This window comes from Lissotriton helveticus, chromosome 7 (assembly GCF_964261635.1).
Source record: "Lissotriton helveticus chromosome 7, aLisHel1.1, whole genome shotgun sequence".
NCBI classification, from domain to species: domain Eukaryota; kingdom Metazoa; phylum Chordata; class Amphibia; order Caudata; family Salamandridae; genus Lissotriton; species Lissotriton helveticus.
The window spans coordinates 192478922-192501176 of NC_136068.1; the positions used below are offsets into that span (position 1 = coordinate 192478922).

At 45.6% G+C, this 22255-nt stretch overlaps 1 protein-coding gene across 1 annotated transcript in view; it reads right to left on the reverse strand.

Annotated features, from left to right (window-relative positions):
* Positions 1-22255, reverse strand: part of STK4 (serine/threonine kinase 4) — a 254462-nt gene that overhangs the window by 157177 nt on the left and 75030 nt on the right. The window contains exons 3-4 of the mRNA XM_078651917.1: positions 21755-21883; positions 19067-19181 (exon numbers count right to left, since the gene is read on the reverse strand). Of these exons, the coding sequence (XP_078508043.1) occupies positions 19067-19181; positions 21755-21883 (244 nt within the window). The remainder of the gene's footprint in view (positions 1-19066; positions 19182-21754; positions 21884-22255) is intronic.

Genomic DNA, 22255 nt, shown 5'->3' on the forward strand with positions numbered 1-22255 from the left:
TGGGAATGTGATTACCAGCAAACTGCTTGTGACAGGGGAATGAGATGGCTGTCAAACACAATGACATGGCGCGAGGCTCGGGAGGCGCGCGGGGTAATGAAGCAGCCGGCCGGCCGCGCGCGGAGACAGGCGGCCGCAGAACACAGCAGCCATGATAAAATTATTCATTTACTTAAGAAGTACAAGCATTTGCAATGCAATAGGTCTCGCAGTTGTTAGAGTTTGAGCCATTGCCATTGTAAATGGCAATGCCTTTTATTTATGTGTTGGTTTATAAAACGTAAATAAAAGGCATTGCCAATGCCAATGGCTCAAACACTAACAACTGCGAGACCTATTGCATTGCAAATGCTTGTTGTCATAAATGCTATGACGGTAGTTTTTGCTAAAAAACGGACACAGACCCTCTTGTTTTATGGAACACTGCGAAGCTCATACACGGACTGCCACTAGGAGTTCTTGCAGTGTCTGTGGACTTACATTACGAACAACCTGCCCCTTGACATAAGAGATCCGACCAGAGTGTGATAACGTCAAATATAGAAGGATGAGTGTCGCACTTCATATCCATGCACGCGGGAAAGATGTTTTCTGTTCCACTTATTAACGAGGCTTATTTGCAGCTGAACTATGACTCGAACTGAATTCCTTTCAAAAGCCAGCCCGCCGCCATTTTTTTCAAAAGTACCTGACAGTGAAGCCATAGGAGCAGGAGCCAGTATGGTCGCGTGGAAGGGAGAGAACTGCGGAAACAGAAACAACAAGCCGTGAGCGTGCACGTCCCGAAACCGGAGGTTCGGGAGCGTCACGGCTGTCTCGCGGTGGCTGCAGAAGTCAGGAGGGGCGACTGAGGACGTCCATGCGGTGAGTGGGGCTTAGTTGTAGGGGGGGCGGGTGTGTGTGTGTGTGTGTGTATGCATGTATGTATGTGTATGTGTGTGTATGTGCATGTGCGTGTCTGTGTGTGTGTGTGTTCAGGGGGCTGCGTGCGTGATTGAGAGAGGCGCTGTGTGAATGTGGAACAGACAGGAGATGTGCACGGCGCCGGGAGGCTGGGCATGCGCGTCCACGATGTTAAATCTACGCGCGTACCCAGAACTGTCTCCCTTGAGACCGAACTCAACTGCAATAGGTCTAGATGCCGAGACCTAAAAAAATTGCTAGTTAGTAGAAGTGTAAACCTACTCGAGAAACGGAGATCTAGAAATACATGGGTAAATTCGAAGGAATTCCGGAGAAACAAGTACTGTACATTGTAATACACAAAAACCTTCACAAATGTGTGCAAGGGACTGGAAGCAGGAACTTTATTAAAGTGTGGGCGACACATTTTTGTATAATCCATGTATTTCTTAAAATCCTATAGAATTTGGAAAATCATAAACAGTCTTTGTACCATTTTACAAGTGAAAAAGTGAGGAAGCAGAGTTGTTCGAGGCAGATGACAAACATAGTTAAATAAAGAGGTTTATCAGAAAACCTATCGACTAACCCTCTCCCATTTATTTCCCCGAGGTCACATTTTTATACAAATGTATTTATTTCTTAAGACAAGGGACTGGGGATCCTTCACATCAGCATGCATCACAATAAGAAATACAACGTGCATTAACACCACATATGCTAGGAGGGCACAGAAGGGGAAAGACAGGTGTGTGTACTTTAACTACCGTGGTGAGTACCAGAGCATGGGAAAATAGTGGAGAAAAGCTAAATGGAACAGAAATAAAGGGTATTTCCATATTTGCCACAATAGATTTTCAGCATGTATTTGTTTTATTATAGATTCACACTAGGAACATTGTTATGCAGTCTAGTGGCTGGATCTGCAATTGACAAAATTGTTTAAAAAGAGAACTGTGGCTGTTGATCAGGGACGTGTAGGTGTTAATAGACTCCTATAATGTTAATCAGAAGACCATGAAGGGCCGCATTTCGGTACAGTCCTTGGAATATTCGTATGTCGAGTTGACTTACTGTAATTTAACGGTGACCTGTAAAGATCACATCCTGCAGTCAAAGCACCATACGCTTGACCTAAGTAAATCTCATTATTTCACCTCCCTGGAAATACCATTACGAGGAGTGCCCTTATATCTGGGGACAGGGAAAAAATAGAAATTGCAAGATTTTGGGAAACAGCATACAGGAGGTATACTAACTGCTCTGAGTCCAGCATGCTTCTCCCCAGTATTCCACCTGTAGACTGCCTGCCTGAAGCACAGGGCATCTAAGGGTGTGATATTACTCATCAGCATCATTCCTGTTATAACTGCAATGACTGAGTCCATCAAAAAGAACAGCTACTCTTAATGAAGGCCAAAGTTAGGGGCTGTAATTGAACAGCACTGATTGCAAGCTGATAGTTTGTTCTACAGGTATGTGACTAGTGTTTTTCTACAGCAAGATCTTCTATGGTCTGCCTAGTGAGGGCGAAATTACAACAGCTAATACTACTGGAGGATGTGTAAAAGGGGACCAAGCTGTAAAAAATGCTAGACACCAGCCCATGGGCACCCAAGCACACTAAAGTACCATCACACTAAGAAGAAATGCAGGGAAATTCCAACCCAAACGGATAATATGCCAAATGCATTGAAGTCGGTACCCCTTGGGTCCGCAAAGTCTGATACTTTACCTTCTAGCAAACAGTTATATGGGGAGTTCCTGGCACAGTTCAGTAAATTGTCTGCTAACCTTCTTGATTCTAAGCCCTCAGGCTTGTGTGCTCACCTGGGGCCCGTCAAGGCGAAACTCGCTCACTTAGAAGTGAATATAGTTAAGGGCCATGAGAGAGGGTGTGGCCTGCCATTGGGGCTTGGGCCCTCCACAACTGGAGCAAACTCAACCATCCCATAACAGTGGGGGCCCTTCCTTCCACACTGGTGATGACAGATGACCGATCGACCCTGTGTTGGTTAGCCCTTCCACTAGGTACCCTAATCCAGTTAGCAGTCCTCTTGTACCCCCTGCCCAGAAGGGCTTGACCCTGAAAAGTGACTCCCACTGAGACTTACTGCCACGGCTATGTCCTGAAGTTAAAAAGTATGCAGTAGATCTTAGTAACAAGAGCACACATTGGATCCACAAGAACATGAGGAGCAGAGGTAACATTCACCTGGAGGTCCCCATGGCAAGACGAGAGGGCTGGATTGGGAAGATGAGCAAAGAGTCTTCCTTAGCTTCAGAAATATCAGGGTGGCAGGAGATCTTCTTTGGGCCTCAAAGCAGGGGCATGTCAGACCTGCAAATGTTGAGATTCTGCCCCATGCATACTTCTACAGAAGATTTGTTACTAACTCAAGTGTTAGGACAAGTTCTTCCTGTATAAAGCCCACCCTACAATGACCTTAACGTTCCTGTCTAAAATCGTTTCTCCACAATAAATGAATTGTCTGAGATCGACTGACAGCGTGTTCCTTATGAGGGTAAGAAGACCTATGCCGAGGAGGCCAGTAGGGATACGTTCTCCTTAGGACCCAGCCACTGTCTAGCCCGCCATCTCCCAAACCCAGAGGGCAAGACAAAAATAAACTTTACTGATTCTACTGTGTTGCACTGCAAAGGCGACATTACTGCTACTGAGAGTCACGGCTAAGATCCTTTTATGGAATCCTGATGGTCTGGCAAGCAGGGTGGGCTGCGAGGAATGGGTTAACTTCTTAGGGGACTATGATACCATTTTCTTCCAAGAAACATGGACTATGGAAACGATAAACCTTGGTGGTTATTGCTCCCCGACAGTCTCTTCAGTGCCTTCTTTGTCTGGTAGTGCCACAGCAGACATTATGCCCTGGATAAAAGTTACTCTGGACAGCAAATTCAACCTGGTTACCTCTGGTTGCACTTTATTTCAAGAACTTTTTATTACGTGGCCTAATGGTTTAAATGTTGTTTTTACACATTTTTCTAATGGGTACTTTGATATGGACATTACAGCCAATTTTAACAGGTTATATGATATTATGTGTGGTCTGGAAGTCAAATATGCAAATTTGCACAAAGGATATGAAATTATTCTAAGCAGGATTTAACGCCAAACTTGGGATCTCTCAGCAGGTTAATGAGTGCAATATGTCGGGCAATAATGGTACAGGACTTGATTGTTTCCCCAGGGACCAGTGTGGGAAAATACTTCTTCGTCTCATTAAGGCTTTTGACCTTACGAATGTAACTAAAGTAAGGGATCCTAATTATCATTCCAGTGCCACTTTTGAAAAGGATAACTCTTCTACAATGGACTATATTTTCTTATGCCGGGATCTGCTAATCAGAATGCCTAAGTCAGCAATTGTTATTAGTGCATATAGTGACCACAATCCCATAAGCCTACATTTAGGTCTCCCCGGGAGGGGTGTGCGGGGGTGTGCGGGGGTGTGCGGGAAAAGGATAACTCTTCTACAATTGACTATATTTTCTTAAACCGGGATCTGCTAATCAGAATGCCTAAGTCAGCAATTGTTATTAGTGCATATAGTGACCACAATCCCATAAGCCTACATTTAGGTCTCCCCGGGAGGGGTGTGCGGGAGAGAGAGCCAAGTCGGCAGCCACTGACCCACTAATGGTCAAATTACAAGGTCTGCGCCTAGAATGGCGAAAAGTAGATAAGACCATTTTTTTGACAACACATTGCTCGAACCATCTTTCTCTGATGATAAAATGTTTGATCGTTAATGATAATCCTGGGGTGGTGGATGATCAATTTGCCCAGCTAAATTTTGTTATCAGTGCAGTTTTATGAAATCTATTAAACTAGGGACTAGTTCGACCAGCACTGTAGGAAGGCCTCGGTGTTACTACATGAGGCTTTAAAGAAGATACCCAGGGATTTAGGAAAATTACAACAACATAGAGCACAGCATAAGGCTGCATTAAAGTATAGGAAAAAAGACTTACAAAATTAATCCTGGGGAAACTGTTCATGGCTTGTTGGCGGAAAGATCCTAGAGCATTTTGGCTGGAGGCCAATAATACCATTATACTATTATACCATTAAATCTAACATTGTCTTAACTACCATTAGCCTGGAAGCTTGGGTCAGCCATTTAAAAAAGTATATGGACACAATGTGTCTAATCAATATGTTGAGAAGGAGGTGCTTTTTGCCCTAGAACTGGAATTCACATTTGAAGAACTCATATAGGCAATACATAGGAGCCTTTGCTACAAGGACCCCGAACCCGATGGTCTACCCATGGATTTGTATAAAGCCTCACATGAATTATGAGCCCTTCTCCTAGGTAATTGTTTCAAAGCTATCTTTAAGGTTGCACTCCCACAGTCATGGCACACTGCTGTCATTGTGCCGAGTTTTAAGAAGGGCAACCCCCAATTACCGGAGTGCTATCGCCCAATATCCCTGCAGGATTCTACTGTGAAGTTGGCAGGGAAGGCCTTTTTGGAGCATTTCCTTACTTGGTTGAGGGTTGAGAGTAACATGCTATCAGAGGCGCAGTATGGCTTCGGTAGGGGCTAGGCATGCTGGAGAAATGTTTAAACCTACACTTGTTAGTCTAAAAGTACACCTTTGCTAAGTAGGGTAGTGTTTGCCTGGCCTTCATGGATCTTTCCTGCACCTTCAATAGCGTAGCTAGGTCTAAACTTTGGGGGACCGTAGTTAACTTAGGTGTCGAGAACAATTTGGTTCAGTTTTGGAAAGTGCTTCATTATGATCTGTCAGCTTCCATCAGGTACACCCCCTCAGGTGAACCGGCTTTAGGCTAGGAGAGGGGTGCGCCAGGGCTTTGTTCTGGCCGCCCTATTGTTCCTTTTGTATATTAATGGCCTAGCAACAGCCCTAACTAATGTGGTCTCGGATGCATCCTCAATCGGTAGGAAAAAGGAACCAATACCCTTATATGCAGACAATGTAGTTTTACTCGAGAACTCCCAATGAAGTAAATGCCCTATTCAAGAATGTGTTGCTTTCATGGGGCCATTGGGCTTGGTTATTAACCAAGCAAAAGACTATATAATGGTCTGCAAGCCTAGACTGCATAAGATGCAGGGTATATTTTTAAAATGCCAACCAGTGCCGCAGACCCAGGATATTTCCTACTTGGGTGTAGTCATGAACGCTAAGGGCAATTGGGAAACCTGCATTGCTAGTGTGTGCCAGAAATGTTTCCGGTTGGTTGGGCATATTTTTTAATTGACCAAACACATCGGGAAATAACCCTTTGACCTCCCCAAACCCTTTTGGAGATATAGAAGAGAAAGTGTCTCCCAGTTCCTACATATAGTGCAGGTACCTGGGGATATTGTAATATATGCTCCCTTCAGGGTGAGCAAAACTGGGTGCTTCAGCGAATTCTGGGTGTTCCCCCTGCCTGCTCTATTTTTTTATGCACCAGGAGCTGTGAATGGAATATAGAGAAGATATTATCAAGTTGGCCACTCTGCTCTGTGGTGCTTGATCTGGGCAAATTCACATGCCTCACTTAATAGGGAGATTACGGAGGATTGCCTTTAACGTGAAAAAGCCCTGAAAATCCCTTGGTTCATCTATGTTGGGGCAGAACTGGTAAAGCTGGGACCCTTTTTACTAACCCAAGATCTATAACTAAAACTGATTTGACCTGGGTTAAAGCTGCTTTTAAGTCTAGGATGAAACGGAGTAGGGAGGAATTAGAATGAAGCAACCCAAGTGTTAGGGAGTATTTGGACCTGCATAGTTTGTTAACCCTGGAACCATATTTGGTATGGATCGATGGGTCCTGGGATAGATTACTATTTTTTTTTAAATATCTTTATTAAGTTTCTCAAGTTTTTCAGAGTCATTGTGAACTGCCTATATATATATTAATGGACATTACAGTGCATAATACATATTAAGGGTTTATGGTGTTATTACATTTTCAATTCTTATCGAGTCTGATATTTGTACTACAGAACAGTATCAACAATTATGCAAAATGTCCACATTGATGTCGCATATCAGTTTTCGAATAATGGTACTTCTGTGACTTTCAGTTGCTCATAATGTATATGTCTACAGCTGCGATATTTGTTCTTTACCCTTGTGCCCTGTAAGGAAAACCCGTGGGAGTCCACATCTGAATATGTCTTTGGGGCCAAAGGAAAATGCAAATCAAAATATATTTTCTTAAACACTCAAACTAACTAAAAATGTCATCAAAAACTCACCACCTCTGAGTCTGTGCATTTGTAACATACGTGTGTCAGTCCCAATACATCCCTGGTGAAGTGTACCATCTTACTCGCGCCACAAGAGGCTCAACTTGGCAGATATTGTGACGTTTCACTTGGCGTTCCTCTCATTCCATAGATACGGGCGATATTCCAGTATGAACCTAGCTCTTACCCTGAGTCCGGAGTGTGATATACCTATACATTTGTGTCTTCACCCCGTGCATATTTTTCCTGTGAGAAAGCTCTGTCGTCTTCCCAGTTATAAATTCCGTGAGGATAGTGTCCCAGTATTGCGCTTTTGGGTATTTACATACCCCGGCTATTTCCACCCTATGCAGTGTTGTGCTTTCTGCTTGTTCCCACACTGAAAGTGACTGTTTCCAGCTGGCAGCAACAGGGGGGTCAGTGTGTTTCCATCACTTGGTTATTAGTCGCTTTGCTACGATTAATCCTAAGTCAATAAATCTAGTGGGGACCTTGATTTTCTTGCATTTGGGATAAAGGCCCAAAACACAGACTTCCATGTGTATGTTAACGACTCGTCGGTGCATGTCGCAAGTGTTGTGGTGACTGTTTGCCAATAGGTATCAAGGGAGGTGCAAGATCATAACAAATGCAGGTGGTACGCATCTATCTGTAGGCAACTTCTACATGTCGAAGTGGTGGTATGAAAATATCTGTTTATTTTGTCAGGTGAAAGGTATGCCCGATGTGTTATATATGTTTGTATAAGTTTAAACTTCGAGCTTCTCGGTATATTTGTAGAGCTAGCCAGTATTGCGTCCCATTCTTTATCCGTCCATGGTTGTCCTCTATCTGTTTCCCACCGTTCTCGGAGGGCCAACATGGGTTTCATTGCGTGAATAAGGAATGCCTCCACTAGCCAATGTACAATGTGTGGCCCTTTACCCAGGACATGTAGGTATTGCAACAGAAGATGTGTCTCTGGTTCAGTAGTAATGTCTCCCCATGCCACCATTGGGGATCCCATAATTGAATTATGTAAAAGGAATTGTCCTGCAGGTAAGTCGTATTCTGTTGTCAATGTCTCAAAAAGCATGAAGGTGCTGTCTGCATGAAGGTCACCTAGTGTATCCAATTCGACTTCATGCCAGCGTGCGAGTTCCCCATCAGGGGTACCTGCCCTTCCTCTAGGTGTCCCCACAAGTGGTAGTGACGGGGCATGAGGAATCGTGCTTCTGGTAAGGGGAAGGCTTCTCTGATAGCATCTATGTGCCAGTGCTAGATGCATCTGGGATGGACGACGAGGCCGGGCAACATGGTGAAATAGGTGGTATATCTGAGATTGAGACCACGGCAGCTGCATGGTAGTCGTGTCTTCAAATCCCACGCCCCCTAGCCATCTCGTCACCCACGGCAACTGCACCGCTAAATAGTACAACTCCATATTGGGGACCGCCAGTCCTCCTCTGCAGGTAGGTGCATATAATTTCCATAATGCATTACGGAGTCTACCTTTGTTCCAAATAAGGTCTTGGAACAATTGTTCAAGGTCACAAAATATTTTAGCCGGGACATAGACCAGGAGGTTCGAGAAATAATACAGCAGTTTAGGAAGTATTATCATCTTTGTTGGTGTTATTCTACCCATGACGCTTAATAGAAGAGACTTCCAGAATTGTGTTTGGGCACTAACAGCATATATAGACCTAATTAAGTTTCCTTCCAACACATCGGTGGGGGTCCAATATATAAAAATGCCAAGATAGCGGAACGTAGATGGGTACCATCTGAGAGTGGAGTTGTTCATGAGCACATTGATTTCCGTGGTATTTTCACTACATGGTTATACACCCGATTTTGCCCAGTTCTCTCGGAGACCTGATACCTTTTCAAAGTCTCTGACTGTGTCTGCTATTGTGGTAGGGATATCATGTAAGCCCCATAAATACAGCAGTAAATCATCGGCATATAATGAGATAACATGTAGTCCATCTCCCAGGCGAATGCCCCAGTCCTCCCCACCTCTACGGAGTAGCGTCACCTGTGGTTACATGGCGAGGGAAAAGATAAGTGGGGACACAGGGCACCCTTGTCTGGTGCCTCCACGTACCTGTATAGTATCGGATATGAGTCGGCCTGCCCGGACTCTGGCGGAGGGACATCAGTACAATAGCCGGATCATTCGCAAATAGTCATTGCCTAGCTCATATTTTCTTAATACCTCAAAGAGGTATGGCTACTCCAGGGAGTCAAAGGCTTTTTCCAAGTCTAATAACAAGCAGCCGGTGTGCGGCCATCAGTCTATGGCATAATGCTACACTCTGAAGAGTCTGCGTATGTTGAGCGATGTATATCTAGTAGGGACAAAACCATTCTGGTCCATGTTGTCTAGGGTTCGTACCAGCGGTGCTAAGCGCGCAGCTAAAATAGATGCAAATATTTTGTAGTCGTGGTTTAGAAGGGCCAGTGGTCTGTATGAGCCCAAAGATTCCGGGTCTCTACCAGGTTTAGGGAGGGAGATCAGCAGTGCTTCATTCTGCATCTGGAATAGACTACTATTACCCAGGTTTAGGTTAGAATTTGTGAGGTTTCCCCTTGGCCAATTTGATGCATCTAAAGTTTTAATTTGCCCTGTGACGAATCCTCCCCACAAAGCCAGATGCATTTAACCTTTTCTGCCAATTTTACCTTGTTTTTACCAAAACGTTTTAAATTACTATTATTAATTCACAGGGTATCAGAAGTCCCAGACTAACTTTGGCCTAGCTGCAGCAATTAAATTCCCCATCCACCTGTATCAACATTTGTTCCTTTCTGAAATGTGCCCTTAATAGAAGGAAATCATTGTTGTTTTAATGGGATGAAACAATTCAAGGGGATCGATATTTTAGGTTTAGGAAAAAATTATTTGAGGCAGCTGGTAATTTCAAATGAACTGTGACATGGTTGAGTATGTGGCTTCATTCAAGGGTTGCTTACTATAACTTTTCTGTTATTCGATTTTAAGAACTTTTCCTGTAACTAGTGCCTAGGCTCGAGGGACAGAAATGGATATGCCTATCTCATTGGTATATGGCGGAACAGTGGAGTTATCTTAATGTGAATTAGCCTCGTCAGATATGACCATGAGGTATGCGGTTTTGTCCATTGTTTTTATGATTTGAATGTGCAACTGTTTTGTTTACGATTTATTTTTATTTATTTTTTTAAAACCTTTATTGACATCAAAAGGATATACAAGTCAAGGCCTACAACCAAACCGGCCGGCCACAATGTGTAAAGCAATCAGAGGTTCCAAGGCAAACATTACAGAATCAATCAGCAAGAAGCAGAGGCAGTACATTCGTAAAAAGGGGAGAAGGGACTTAGGAACCAGAGGGCCAAAACACAGGAGCTAAAAAAGGTTAATTTTATAATATGGGGATAAGGCTTACGACAGGCTCACTTTCAATATAGAGACGTCCGATGTCCCAGAATCAGCCTCAGCGTCAATAAGGGGGTAAGGGGCCGCAGTACAGGAGAGACAACACAATGCACACAAGAAGATCAGGATAATTGAGACATAGTCGACACCTGAGCATAATCATCGTCACATGCCCACCACCCAAACCACAGCTAAGCCAGAACAGAGGGATCGGAGAAACAGCACATCAAAACCAGCCCGTCATAGTGACCTCTAGGAAAAAGGAGGGAGGGGGGCGGGGACGAGGAAAAGAGGGGGAAGAGGGGGGGAAGGAGGGGGAGGGGGGGAGGACAAGATGGAACAATAAGAAAAGGAAAAAAGAAATGAAATATGAAAACGAAAGAAAGAAGACACGTCGACACAGGCGTCCCGTGGCGGGAATACAGGAGACAACAGGAGTATCAGCACCGGTGAGGGTACAGCGATCGAGAAGAAAAGCAACCGAACCATAAAAGGAGAGTTAACGATGCCTCACACCCCACCCAGAACACACCACGGGAGGCCGGGACAGACGCGGCTTTACGAAAAGGAGATACAAAAGGGCCATAGAACCATAAAACAAACAACAAATAGAACCCAACCCACCCATCCCACCCTGCACCCCTGTAGAAGGCTATGGCCTACCCTTCAGACAGTGTGCCTGTCGCCCTAAACCAGAACCCGAAATATAGCGAGAAGGAAAGAGAGAAAAACGAGACAAAAAAGAAACAGAAACGGAAATAAGAAAACAGGAGGGAGGAGCATAAGAACAGCAATCAATATGGTCGGCCGCCGCCCTCCGCCCAACCAGACAATCACAGCAAAAACGACCAGGACGACACCCCATCAAGCGCCGTAAAACGTACAAAGAAGGGGACCTCCCACCGCTCCACGGGTACAAACAATTGCGCCACTAAGTCGTATAGCAGGAATCAACCAAGAGTCGCGCATATCACCCCCATCCCTTCCGAACCACAAAACCCACCCACCACATGACAGTGTAAAATGAGATAATAAATACAAAACCAGCATACAGTCGAAAAGAATGGTGACCACCATAACAACATGGGGGGTAAATCGGTCCGCAAGGGAGCAGAAGTCCAAATAGAGAGTGTAGATGCATCAGCAATCGCAGCACGGATGATGAAAAACAGGAGTTCGGTGTCGCCGCTGGGGAGGGCGAGGGGTTCTCTATGATAGACAAAGGCGAAGCCATCGGAGCAGGTGCAGGCGGCAGTCCACCAATAGTTCCAGGCATCCATGCCGGACAGGGCCGCGGCAAAATGTCCAAGTCCCCGGGGTCAGAACCTCGAAAAACATGGAGCTCCAGAGTCACCGGCACACAAACCGATCTTCGATCAGCGGCAGCAACATTTGCAGCAATCGAGGGGGCGAGGCAATGGAGTCACTGAAACAAGAGGGCGGCAAGAAGAAACGGCTGCCCAAAATGGCGGCAGATCATGGCGGACCCACAGGGACATCGGGGGCCAGGGATGCGCGCAGGGATCTCAGAGCTTCCAGGATATCTCTGACCGTAAGCTCACGCTCACCAGACCAGACCCCCGCGCAATTAGGCAACCCAAGTCCGCCGCAACAGGGCGATTCTCGTTTCAGAGGGTCGGCCGCCATTTCGTGAATTCAGCCCAGTCGCCGCCCTCCACGACCCCCGGAAAAACAGTTAAAAAATGTAGGACTTTACAGAGCTCCGGGGGTCCCAGCAATGGCAGCCTTGGTGCCGAAAGGATGTCCGCCCAATACGGGTCCCCGCCTACACCAGCACCGGTGCCCCCAACAAGCAGAGTCCGGGCGCAGAGGACCAGGGCCGCCGGACAAAGCAGCGGCGGGGGGAGGACCCCTTCACAGAATCAGTCCCCGGTGCATCTCACCCACATCAGCCGCGCGGTCACCAGGGCAGGCCCGGATCAGGATCGCCGGGATTTTCGCACAACGGCTCTCATCATTGGTTCACGCTCCCGGCCGGGGCCGAGAGCCGTCGGATCCCACAGGCTAGGTCCCGGTCTAGGTTCCACGGAGGCCCCGATCTTGCGGAGGGCACAACTTCGGAGCCGCTGCACGCTGAAATCTCCGGGCCAAACGGTAAGTACAAACAAGGTGTTCTGTTTCCAATTCCCCGATAACGTGCCGTCCCCGGACAGGATAGTAGACAGGATAGGCAATCAGGCCGGAGGGCTGCGGGAGCCGAGCTAAAAGGCGACCATTACGCTCGCGAGCTTGGCTCCTCCCCTCTTGTTTACGATTTAAAGTGTTTTAGGGCTATTTTTTGTTCCCAAATAAAGTGATTTTGAATGTAATCATGGGCAGCAATCCTGTTACACTTATAATTCCGATGAGCCTCGTAACTGCAGTAATTGAGTCCATCAAAAGTAACAAGCCACTCTTAACGAGGGCAAAACCTGGGGGACGGGGGGTTGTACATGAATATCACTGAATGCAAGCTGTAAATCTGTTCTTACAGGTAAGAGACTAATATTCTTCTGCAGCAACATCTTCTATGGTATAAATCATGGGTGTATGATGAAATTACACAAACTGCTCCTCTACAGATACTGTTTGTTTATTTTTGGAGTTCCATTAAGGCCCATTATGTCTGATCTTGCGGCCACTTCAGGAAGAGGGAGAGGTAGAAGATAAGCAACAGACGTAAAGATGAGTACAGTATAGGAGGTATAATGCTGGTAACCAGTGTAAATCTGTCGAGATCATATATTTACTTTGGGTATTTTAGATATAGTGCCTCTAAATCACTTTTCAACCATGTCTCACTTCCCTTCCACACCCTTTCTTCCCTTCCTATCTCTTGCGCCCCTTCACTCAGCCCAAACACGTATTTGGAAAAGTGAAATTATAAGTTCCGGAATCCACAGTGGGCGACGCGGGTCAAGCCTTCAGAGTCTTGAGCTGAAGTCCTGTACATTACCAGGTACTTTTTGTGGGCATTTTATTTTTAAAGAAAGGTGAGTGTGTCTAATACAAAATGATGCACTGCATACTAGCCTTCTGGTGTTCTTTTGAGTATTCCTTTACATTTATGTGGGCAGACATATACACACACAAGCTTATGTACTGTAGGGTCCAAAGTCTAAGTCATCACGTCCACGTGTCAACCTACACCTCATTTTATTCTTTTGGCAAACTGGTATTTTTCTGGTACAGACATGTGTCATCAGTACCCTGGCAATTGAGGATTTGTATAGCAGCTCAACAATTGATCACTGAACGGCTCCTGCTCATTGGATTACTGGGGGAGTGTGGGGAATGCATGCTCATTGTAAGGATCTGTACTCCTTCTGTTTTGCTACTGAATTGTCTGCATAAATGTCAGACTAATTCCAATCCTGTTCACTGGTAACTATGATGTTTTGTTGATACCTGGAACCCTCTTTAAAACCCAATAAAAATGTGTTTAAAAAAAATCAGTACCCTGGCAAGTGCAGTACATGATTACAGCAAGGGGCTTAGTAACAAAATGTTAGGAGTCGGTTAGGTTTAGAAGCCACCCAAAGTACAATTCCTTTTTGCGTGGGCAACTCCTATCCCCATGCCAAGGTTATGACATTACATGCATTTGTGCTGCCAATTAGAGTAGTGGAGTAGAGTGCTTTTTTATCTGGGCCCGACTGTAGGGGTTGCCTCCTGACTTGACTCTCCCTGGTAAACCTATACAGTAAGTAACAAATGGCCTCCTTCATACCCAGAGTATATGTTGTGCGCATAAGAGTGCTTATATACATGGTAGGTGGGTCACCTATATTGGATTGCCCACAGTGTATATAAAGTACCCAGGGACCTAGGGTACTCTCAAGTTTGCTTTTAGCCAGAGACTGCTGCTACCCCTTTTCACCATTCCTCAGTGCCCAGAACTTTTTGAGCCCCCCCCAATGGCCCCCTTCCTTCTGATATTCCTTGAAAGGCCAAACATACTGTTTGACTTTCCAAATGCATTCCCAGGATGTGCCCTGTGAACTGGCACCAGCAGGTAATGAAGTGATCAGAGAAAGAGGAACATTCAGACACAGACTTTGACCTAGCCAAACGTATCACCCATGATAGCACGTGCCTGATGCCCCACCACCACATCCTGCGCCCTGTGCTAAGAGCAGGAACTGTCTACCTGAAGTACACAAAAGGAAAAATGACGGTTCCATACCATGGCGAAATGACTAACTGGAAAAGAAACAGTCTCTGAGGATTGGTTGTCCCCCAATGTTTGTGATTATTTCTGAATTTAGTTGGATACTAGGACACTATTAAATTCAAAATGTCATTGGGATTGGAAACTCTGCACACACTGTGCAGATCAAACTCTATAGGGAATTAACACCTTGAAGGGAAAAGACACAAATCCCTAGGTCTGTGGAGAACTATATCGCAGAGATGTAAGTTGACTGCCTTTTGTGTGAAAACTGGTCCGTCATCACCACAACCTGAGATCCTGAGTGTCCGTACTGCCATGATGTGCTGCCAAGTGCAACCAAAACCTCGAGACGATGCAGGAGAGAGACCAACATGTGTTTCCTGGGAGAGCTACCCTGAGAGGTGGCCAATCACACTTGTAAGCTTCGGCACATCATAAGCTTGAGGCTGATGTGTGACCGCCATCAGTGGCATTCCACTGGGCACTTGAGAACAGTAGGAGTCCTGAAGTCCACAGATGGAAGGCTAGTGTGACCTTCCAAGAGCAACTTATGAAGTGGCCTGTCACCAGTGTGAGCCCTGAATCACCGTAGACATCCAGCTTTGTGAGAACCTGAAATGGACACCACTGAAAGCCCCTTCCCTCGACTGACCCGTGAACAATCCCAGGCTGCATACAAGGTGCTGACAGTAATGAAGGCCTGCAATCATCATCTAGATCAGCATGACTGTTTCAGCTGCAAACTGCAACCACAATTTGCCAGTCAACTGCACTGCTTGCCCATGGCACTGAAAAATGCACAAAACGCAAAAAGGGCGATGAGAGGAATGCTTGCAATAAGTCTAACCAAGGGCAATCGCTCACGGTACCATTCCAACTCATTGTTCTTTTACCCACTGTTCCATCTCAGTTTGGACTCAGACATTTGCAAATCAGACTTCACTGAGGGGTTTGAATGCTGCCCCAAGTGATTGCCAGTGGTTAGACAAATTGCAAGCATTCCTCCCATCACCTGTGTGTTTGAAGTACTGCCCTTAGTGGCAAGGGAAAGCTCAGACATGGGTCCCGTGCTCACTGGCTCATGGGACTAAGCTATACCTGGCTGAGGTGCCCTTATCAGGGCAAAATCGGGCTTATGTTGCTTGTGTTCTGATCTGTGAGGACGTGGCCTGGCAAATCGGTTGGACTGTTCCCATGGGGAGTAGGGGCAAGGCTGATTTGCATATGGCTGGGTCCAAACTCGGGTGGCATGGTGAGCAAAAGAACAATGGGTTTGGATATTATCCTGAGGGACTGCCAGTGGTGAGAGAAATTAAAAGTATTCCTTCCATCATCTTTTGTGTGTTTGATGTACTGCCCTTAGAGGCAAGGGTATGCTTAGACATGGGTCCTGTGCTCACTGTGCTCCTGGAACCAAGATATACCTCATTGATGAGTCCCTATCAGGGTGTAACCAGTCCTAGGTTGCTTGTGGTCCGGATTGGTGAGGACTTGGCTCGGCAGTTTGGGCTGGACTGTTTCCATAAGGAGCAGGGTCAAGACTGATTTGCATAAGTAGGTCATGGAGGAGAAACTGACAAGTCAAGGTGGTGGGATATAGTTATCTTGGAATGGCGCATTATGAGACTGTTGCTGAGGTAGATTAGGGGATATGCCTAGAAAGGCATATCAATTCCCAACTCTCCTCTCACATGGCTACTCACAATTTATTTCATCCATCACAATCTGGCTTTCGATCTGGCAACAGCACCAAATCAGCTCTGCTTGAGGTCACTGAATATCTCCGGCAACAGCTTGATTGTGGTGGCACGCCAGATCTCATTTTACTGGATCGGAGGGCAGCATTTGATACAGTCTCACACTCCATCTTGGTTGATCGTTTTAAAACTTCAGGCATTGTGGGTGTTGCTTTGAGTTGGCTGATCTCTTTTTTTAAAAGATTGCTTGTTCCAAGTCTTCTCGCATACCACTAAATCAGATCCAGTAGCTCTTACTTCAGGAGTACCGGCAGGGCTCGATTTTAAGCCCCCTTCTTTTTAATCTTTAGGTTCGCCCTCTGGCGTACATTGCGGAGAAATCAGGACTGACTATTTTCTCATATGCAGATAATCCCCAGATCATCTTTTCTCTTTCAACCGCTCAGAATCCGGACTCTTCATTACTCCAGCTTGGACTGAGCAATATCTCTTTGTGGATGTCCAGAAACGCCTTGAAGCTGAACGGTTCTAAAACTGAGGTCCTCATTCTGGGAAACAACCCTGAACTTTGGGGACTTAACTATTGGCCTGACACTCTGGGACCTTTACCTGCGTCGGTACCTATAGTTAAGAACCTGGGTTTTATTATTGACAACAATCTCTCCCTCAGAGCCCAGATGTATGGGGTCACAGCGACCTGCTTTGCTGTTCTCAAGTGGGTAAAATAAATCCTCTGGTTAATCCCTCCTGCTGCCCAGACTACAGTAATGCAGGCTTTGGTGATTTCCAGACTTGACTATGGCAATGTTTTGTACTTGGGCGTGAATAAAGCATCTGTCCATCGCCTACAGCTCATCCAAAATGCTGCTGCTGGTCTTCTTTTCCAGCTGCCTCGTCATGCCTCTGTCTCACCATTGCTCCATCAACTTCATTGGCTCAAAGTAAACAAATGTGTAGAGTTTAAGGCCTTATGCTACATGTTCAGGGACAAACATGGTTTGGTGCCCCCTACATACAAAGTCTGGTCAAACCCTAAGTGCCCACTCGACAGCGGAGATCAGCGAGCCGCTCTTTGTTCTCTGTTCCCTACCTTGGCCCCAAACTGTGGAACTCTCTTCCGCTGCAACTTAGGCTATGTCATTCGTTTCTAGCCTTCCGTAAGAAATTAAAGAGCTTCCTTTACAACTCAGCATAACTTGTTTTGTGCTCCTTCCGCGATGTGTAGCTTGCTTATTGTTCCGCTCAGCGCTGGGAAACCCTGTTGGGTAGCTGTGCGCTTTATAAATCTTTAAGTAAATAAATACCTCAGATACATAGGTGAGCTGCCACTCCATGGATTACTCACTTTGGTGAAGCACCATGGAGCGTAAGACAAGTCAAAAGGAAGACAATAAAACTGCCACATATGTTGCCTGCACTGCCATTTTAGAAAGGGTTGATGTTCTTAGCAAATTGAGATGGAAAAATAGGAATCCTGTGTCAAGCCTGAACAGCCAGTCTCTCTGGGCAGAAGGATGTCCCTGAGAAGATAGATGCCTCCGCTTTGCAGTGTTGATATGTAAAGCAGTGGCTGTGTGAACAAAGGCCGATGACAGGTCAGAAACCTTTATTTATTTATTTTGCATGCCGGAAAGATGGAACTCATGAAACAGACTTCAAAGAGACAAGGACATTGAAACTTTTTAGAACCCTCACCAAAAGCTTCTTATAGTGGAAACTTCTACAAGAAAAAGGATGGGAAAGGACTTTGGTACTGAAAGGAGGAGACCAAGCTAGGCTACGCGTTACTAGAAACGGTAAAAACACCAAAAAAGGCAGTAGTATGGTGTGCCATTTTAGAATAAATGAAGTGATGGGACTCCCTTCGAGGGGAAAGAGGAGCAGAATAAGAAAAACCTATCTTACTTACCTTGAACAGGAGGCAGGTATGGGTGGTTAAATCCAGTGCTGAGGCCATGGACTAGGTAACGTTCTTGCAGGTAGAAGTTAGGCACATGGGAGGTATAAGGGAAGGTCAGAGTGTCTGCAGAAGTTACCAAGGGAGGGAAACTATGGCAGTTGAACACCACTGATCACCGTCTGAAGCGAAAAGGCATGGCTCTCCTCATACCAAACTGGGACCTGTCCACAGAATGGCAAATAAAGACATGCCTTTACAGTAATTTAATGAATTTATCATTGAAATAGAGGACACTGGTGGGCTCCAGAATGGGTTCTGCAGACACCACAAAGATTTTGGGACCTTAGCACAGGAAAATAGTTGCAGGTCTTTCCAATGAGTTAGAAGCATGGAAGCCCCCCCAAGAAAATATAGGAGTGTCACCAACAATCTATCAGTGGGGCAGAAAACCTTTAGGGCATCTCCAACCCAAATGGAGATTGCCTTTAGGCATTTTAATGCCTACAGCGACTGGGGACCTAGCACAGGGTGTCTAATAAAGAGATTTGCTCATTAGGTCGCCTAATGGTCTTCCATTACAATCCAGCAGTTACAGGATACTCCATTGTAAACTAACACATTATAAACCTGGAATACAATAATTATAAAGCTGTAGAGCATCACAAATGAAAAACAGTATATTCCTATTGTTGTTTAACGTAGTAGAAAGGCAGGTAATGTTACAATTGCAGACAAAAAAATAATAAACTTACAGTTTTGTTTCTTTGTCTCACAATATCCGACACTGACCCCGCTCCACAGTACTCCATCACAATCCACAGGTCTGTGTTTTTGAAATAACTGCCATAATACTTGACCACGTGGGGGCTATGGGAAATTACATAACATTTTCAGCAAAAACTTTCACTAAAACCAGAAGCAAAATTGGAGGAGTTTATTTTACCCCTTATTTCTTGATATTTTAGCCTTTCCTTAAGAATGTATGCCTTAGCCTAGCGGCATATCTATCTGCCAAGCACATATATTTTTGGGTGCCAGGCAAAGAGCAAGATGTTGCAACAGTGTTCAAACAACAAATTGTATCCAGAATAAATTCTCTCAACAGTCGCACAATGAGGGCAAGAGCATAGGGCAGTGAAAAGTTCCTTTTGGGTAACTAGTGAAGCCTCATGAAAAGGTTTACACAATCAACAACATTTAAATGCATTCTTTCATGTTTTTATGTCAATGATTATCATTTCACTGAGCTTAGTGTGTCACATTCAGATCTGCTCCTTGTTGGTCACCAGCCATTCTATGTGGATTAAATCCATGGGGGCACACATTAACCCCTTCCACGCTCATGACGAGCCCAGCTCGTCATGAGCCACGGTTCTCGTGTGCTCAGGACGAGCTGAGTTCGTCACGGCCGTTAGAACGCTCACACTGCTGTGCTGAGCGTTCTATTGAAACGGGTGTGGCCGCGACGAGCTCAGCTCGTCATGAGCACACGAGAACCGTGGCTCATGACGAACTTAGCTCGTCATGAGCACCTGGGCGCTGTGTGTGCCCCCCTCCCCCAGCACAGCAGGGGAATCCGGCCAGCAGCCAAGGGGTTAAAGTTCAACAACAACTTTGGAACAGACTCAACTCCCAGAGCAAATGAGTTCTGAGGGAGCTACATCGAGAATGACAAAGATACACAACAAAGCAAATACAAGCAGATGATGAACGGAGCGGTGAAACTTTTCAGACACTTACCCCCAGTCACTGATCTGGGTTGAATCCATCATCGTTCTTTAGCTTACTTCGCCACTTCAGTGCAGACCTAGTCATATGCACATCAGTCTTGACCCTGTACCTATGGGGCAGCTCAGCCCGAACTGCCAAGCCAGGTCTTCCCTGGACCAGAAACAAGCATCCTGCGACCGGTTTCGGAGTAACACCCCTCATCAGCCAGGCTGGCTTGAATCCAGTGGCAGATGAGCAGAATGACAGCAGAGTCAGGATTGGCTGGAGCGGGCAGCCTCGGCACTCCAGCTGACACAGGAGGCACTGATCTCCACCCGGCTGTCTGATACAGCTAGGGGAGAGGTTTACACTGCGCATGTCAGGGTGGCCGTCGCAAGAACGCCAGCCAAAGTGACTTGCACAGTGTAAACTTGTGGAGTGAGGACCACTCCCACTCCTCAGTAGAAATGCCCAGCCCCCAAACACTTCTAGGGCCGGGAGCAGTGAAAAAAAAAACCTGTAACTCGTTTTATTACGGTTTTATTTTTCACTTTTGCTGAACTGGCAGCGGGGGTGGGGGGACAGACGCTCCTCTGTCCCAATGGTGGTCCTGTTAAATTGGAAGAAGGGGTGTTGAGTCGAAGCGGAGGCAGGTGGTGATGCGGCCAAGCTAGACGTGCAGAAACGTGCAGACTCACTCTGTACAGAGAAGCAGGGTAGATGGCAGAGAGCACTCTGAGAGAAGCGGAGAGGATACAGCGTGGAAGCAGACTGCTGTGTCCTCACGAGGGATTAACAGGGGTGGGACGGAGTGCAGAGACTCAGAATCGTGGTAAAGGGTCAGCATCACGGCCCGAGAGAGTAAAGTTTAGCACCAACGTAGAGGAGGGTGCTGGAGCAGAGATGCCAAGGATAGCAGCAGTGAAAAGTGGGAACTACAAGAGGTGTGCAACATGGTCTTTGAGTGGGAGGGGGGCAGAAGGATGACTAGTGAAGAGGGCTACATTGGGTAAGCTCTGACCTGTCTGGCCCCGAGGAGGGAGGCAACTGGGACCGAGTCAGAGTAGAGGCTCAGCTGGGGAGAGAACCAGCAATGTAGTCCAATGTTAGAGCAGAAGGGTCAACAGGAGGAGGGTGGTCTGAAGTTGGCAGCAGAAGTTAGGCTGGTTTGTGGTATATCAGAATATGCACTGAACAGTTTGGCGTGGTTGATACCAGCTACATGGGTAGGGAGCACTTGAGGAGGAGATGCTCAGCGGAGAAGTCTCGGCAGGTGGGACCACATAATACCAGAAGGCAAGTGCTTGTGGCAGAAGGGGAAATCCCATTGAAACTAAAGGCAGTAAAAAGACGGTAACGTGGTGAAGCAGTGATCCACTTTAGAAGCTAGACCTCAAGTGAGGGTGGGCTTTGGGAAAGTAAGCTCATTTTGCCACATGTTAAAAACTATTAAAAAAAATAAGGTTGAAGGTATATTGCTCTTCATCACTGGTGGTAATGCATATGCATTCCAGCACACTTCCCAGGATAAATAAAGCTTATCCATTTCTACTCAATAAAATTCCAATACATACCTTCTACGTAGGAAGCACAATTCACCCACTGAACAACATTTAATAAGCTTTGCAGCTATATTTCCATTTAAAACCCCGACACAATCCGTTTTATAATGTCCGGAAGTAGTACACAGCATCATGCATCAAGACTCCCTCCATTCACACTAAAATTACCTGTCACATTGCTGCATGATGGATATTTCTTTGATTATTTCCTGCAGGTCAGACTCCACAGGAACCTGTTTGATGGCAACGATTTGACCTGTTTCTTTATGAATGGCTTTAAAAACACTGCCATATGACCTGTCCGAACGAAAACGAAAAATAGTAAGCTGACGCTTATTTTTATGTAAAAACGTAGGCTGTACTAGAACACAATAATGAGAAATTTGGAAAAGGCACAGATTTGTTTATCATGGAAAGGTTCTCCAACATAATCAAATAAGAATAACAGTCACTCGGAGGATATCGTATTTTATGCAAAGGGGACATTAAAATGTTCAGCAAATATTATTCTGGAATAAACCACATTTTCTGTACTGGTAATAGGGTGTATAAATATCAGGAAAAAAGCCCAACTGATGTGAACAGAAAGCAATTATTAAAAATGATGAAAAAGAAGATTACAAATTTCATCATTTTAATAGCAATTGTAGTTCTCTTTTTGCAGTGTTT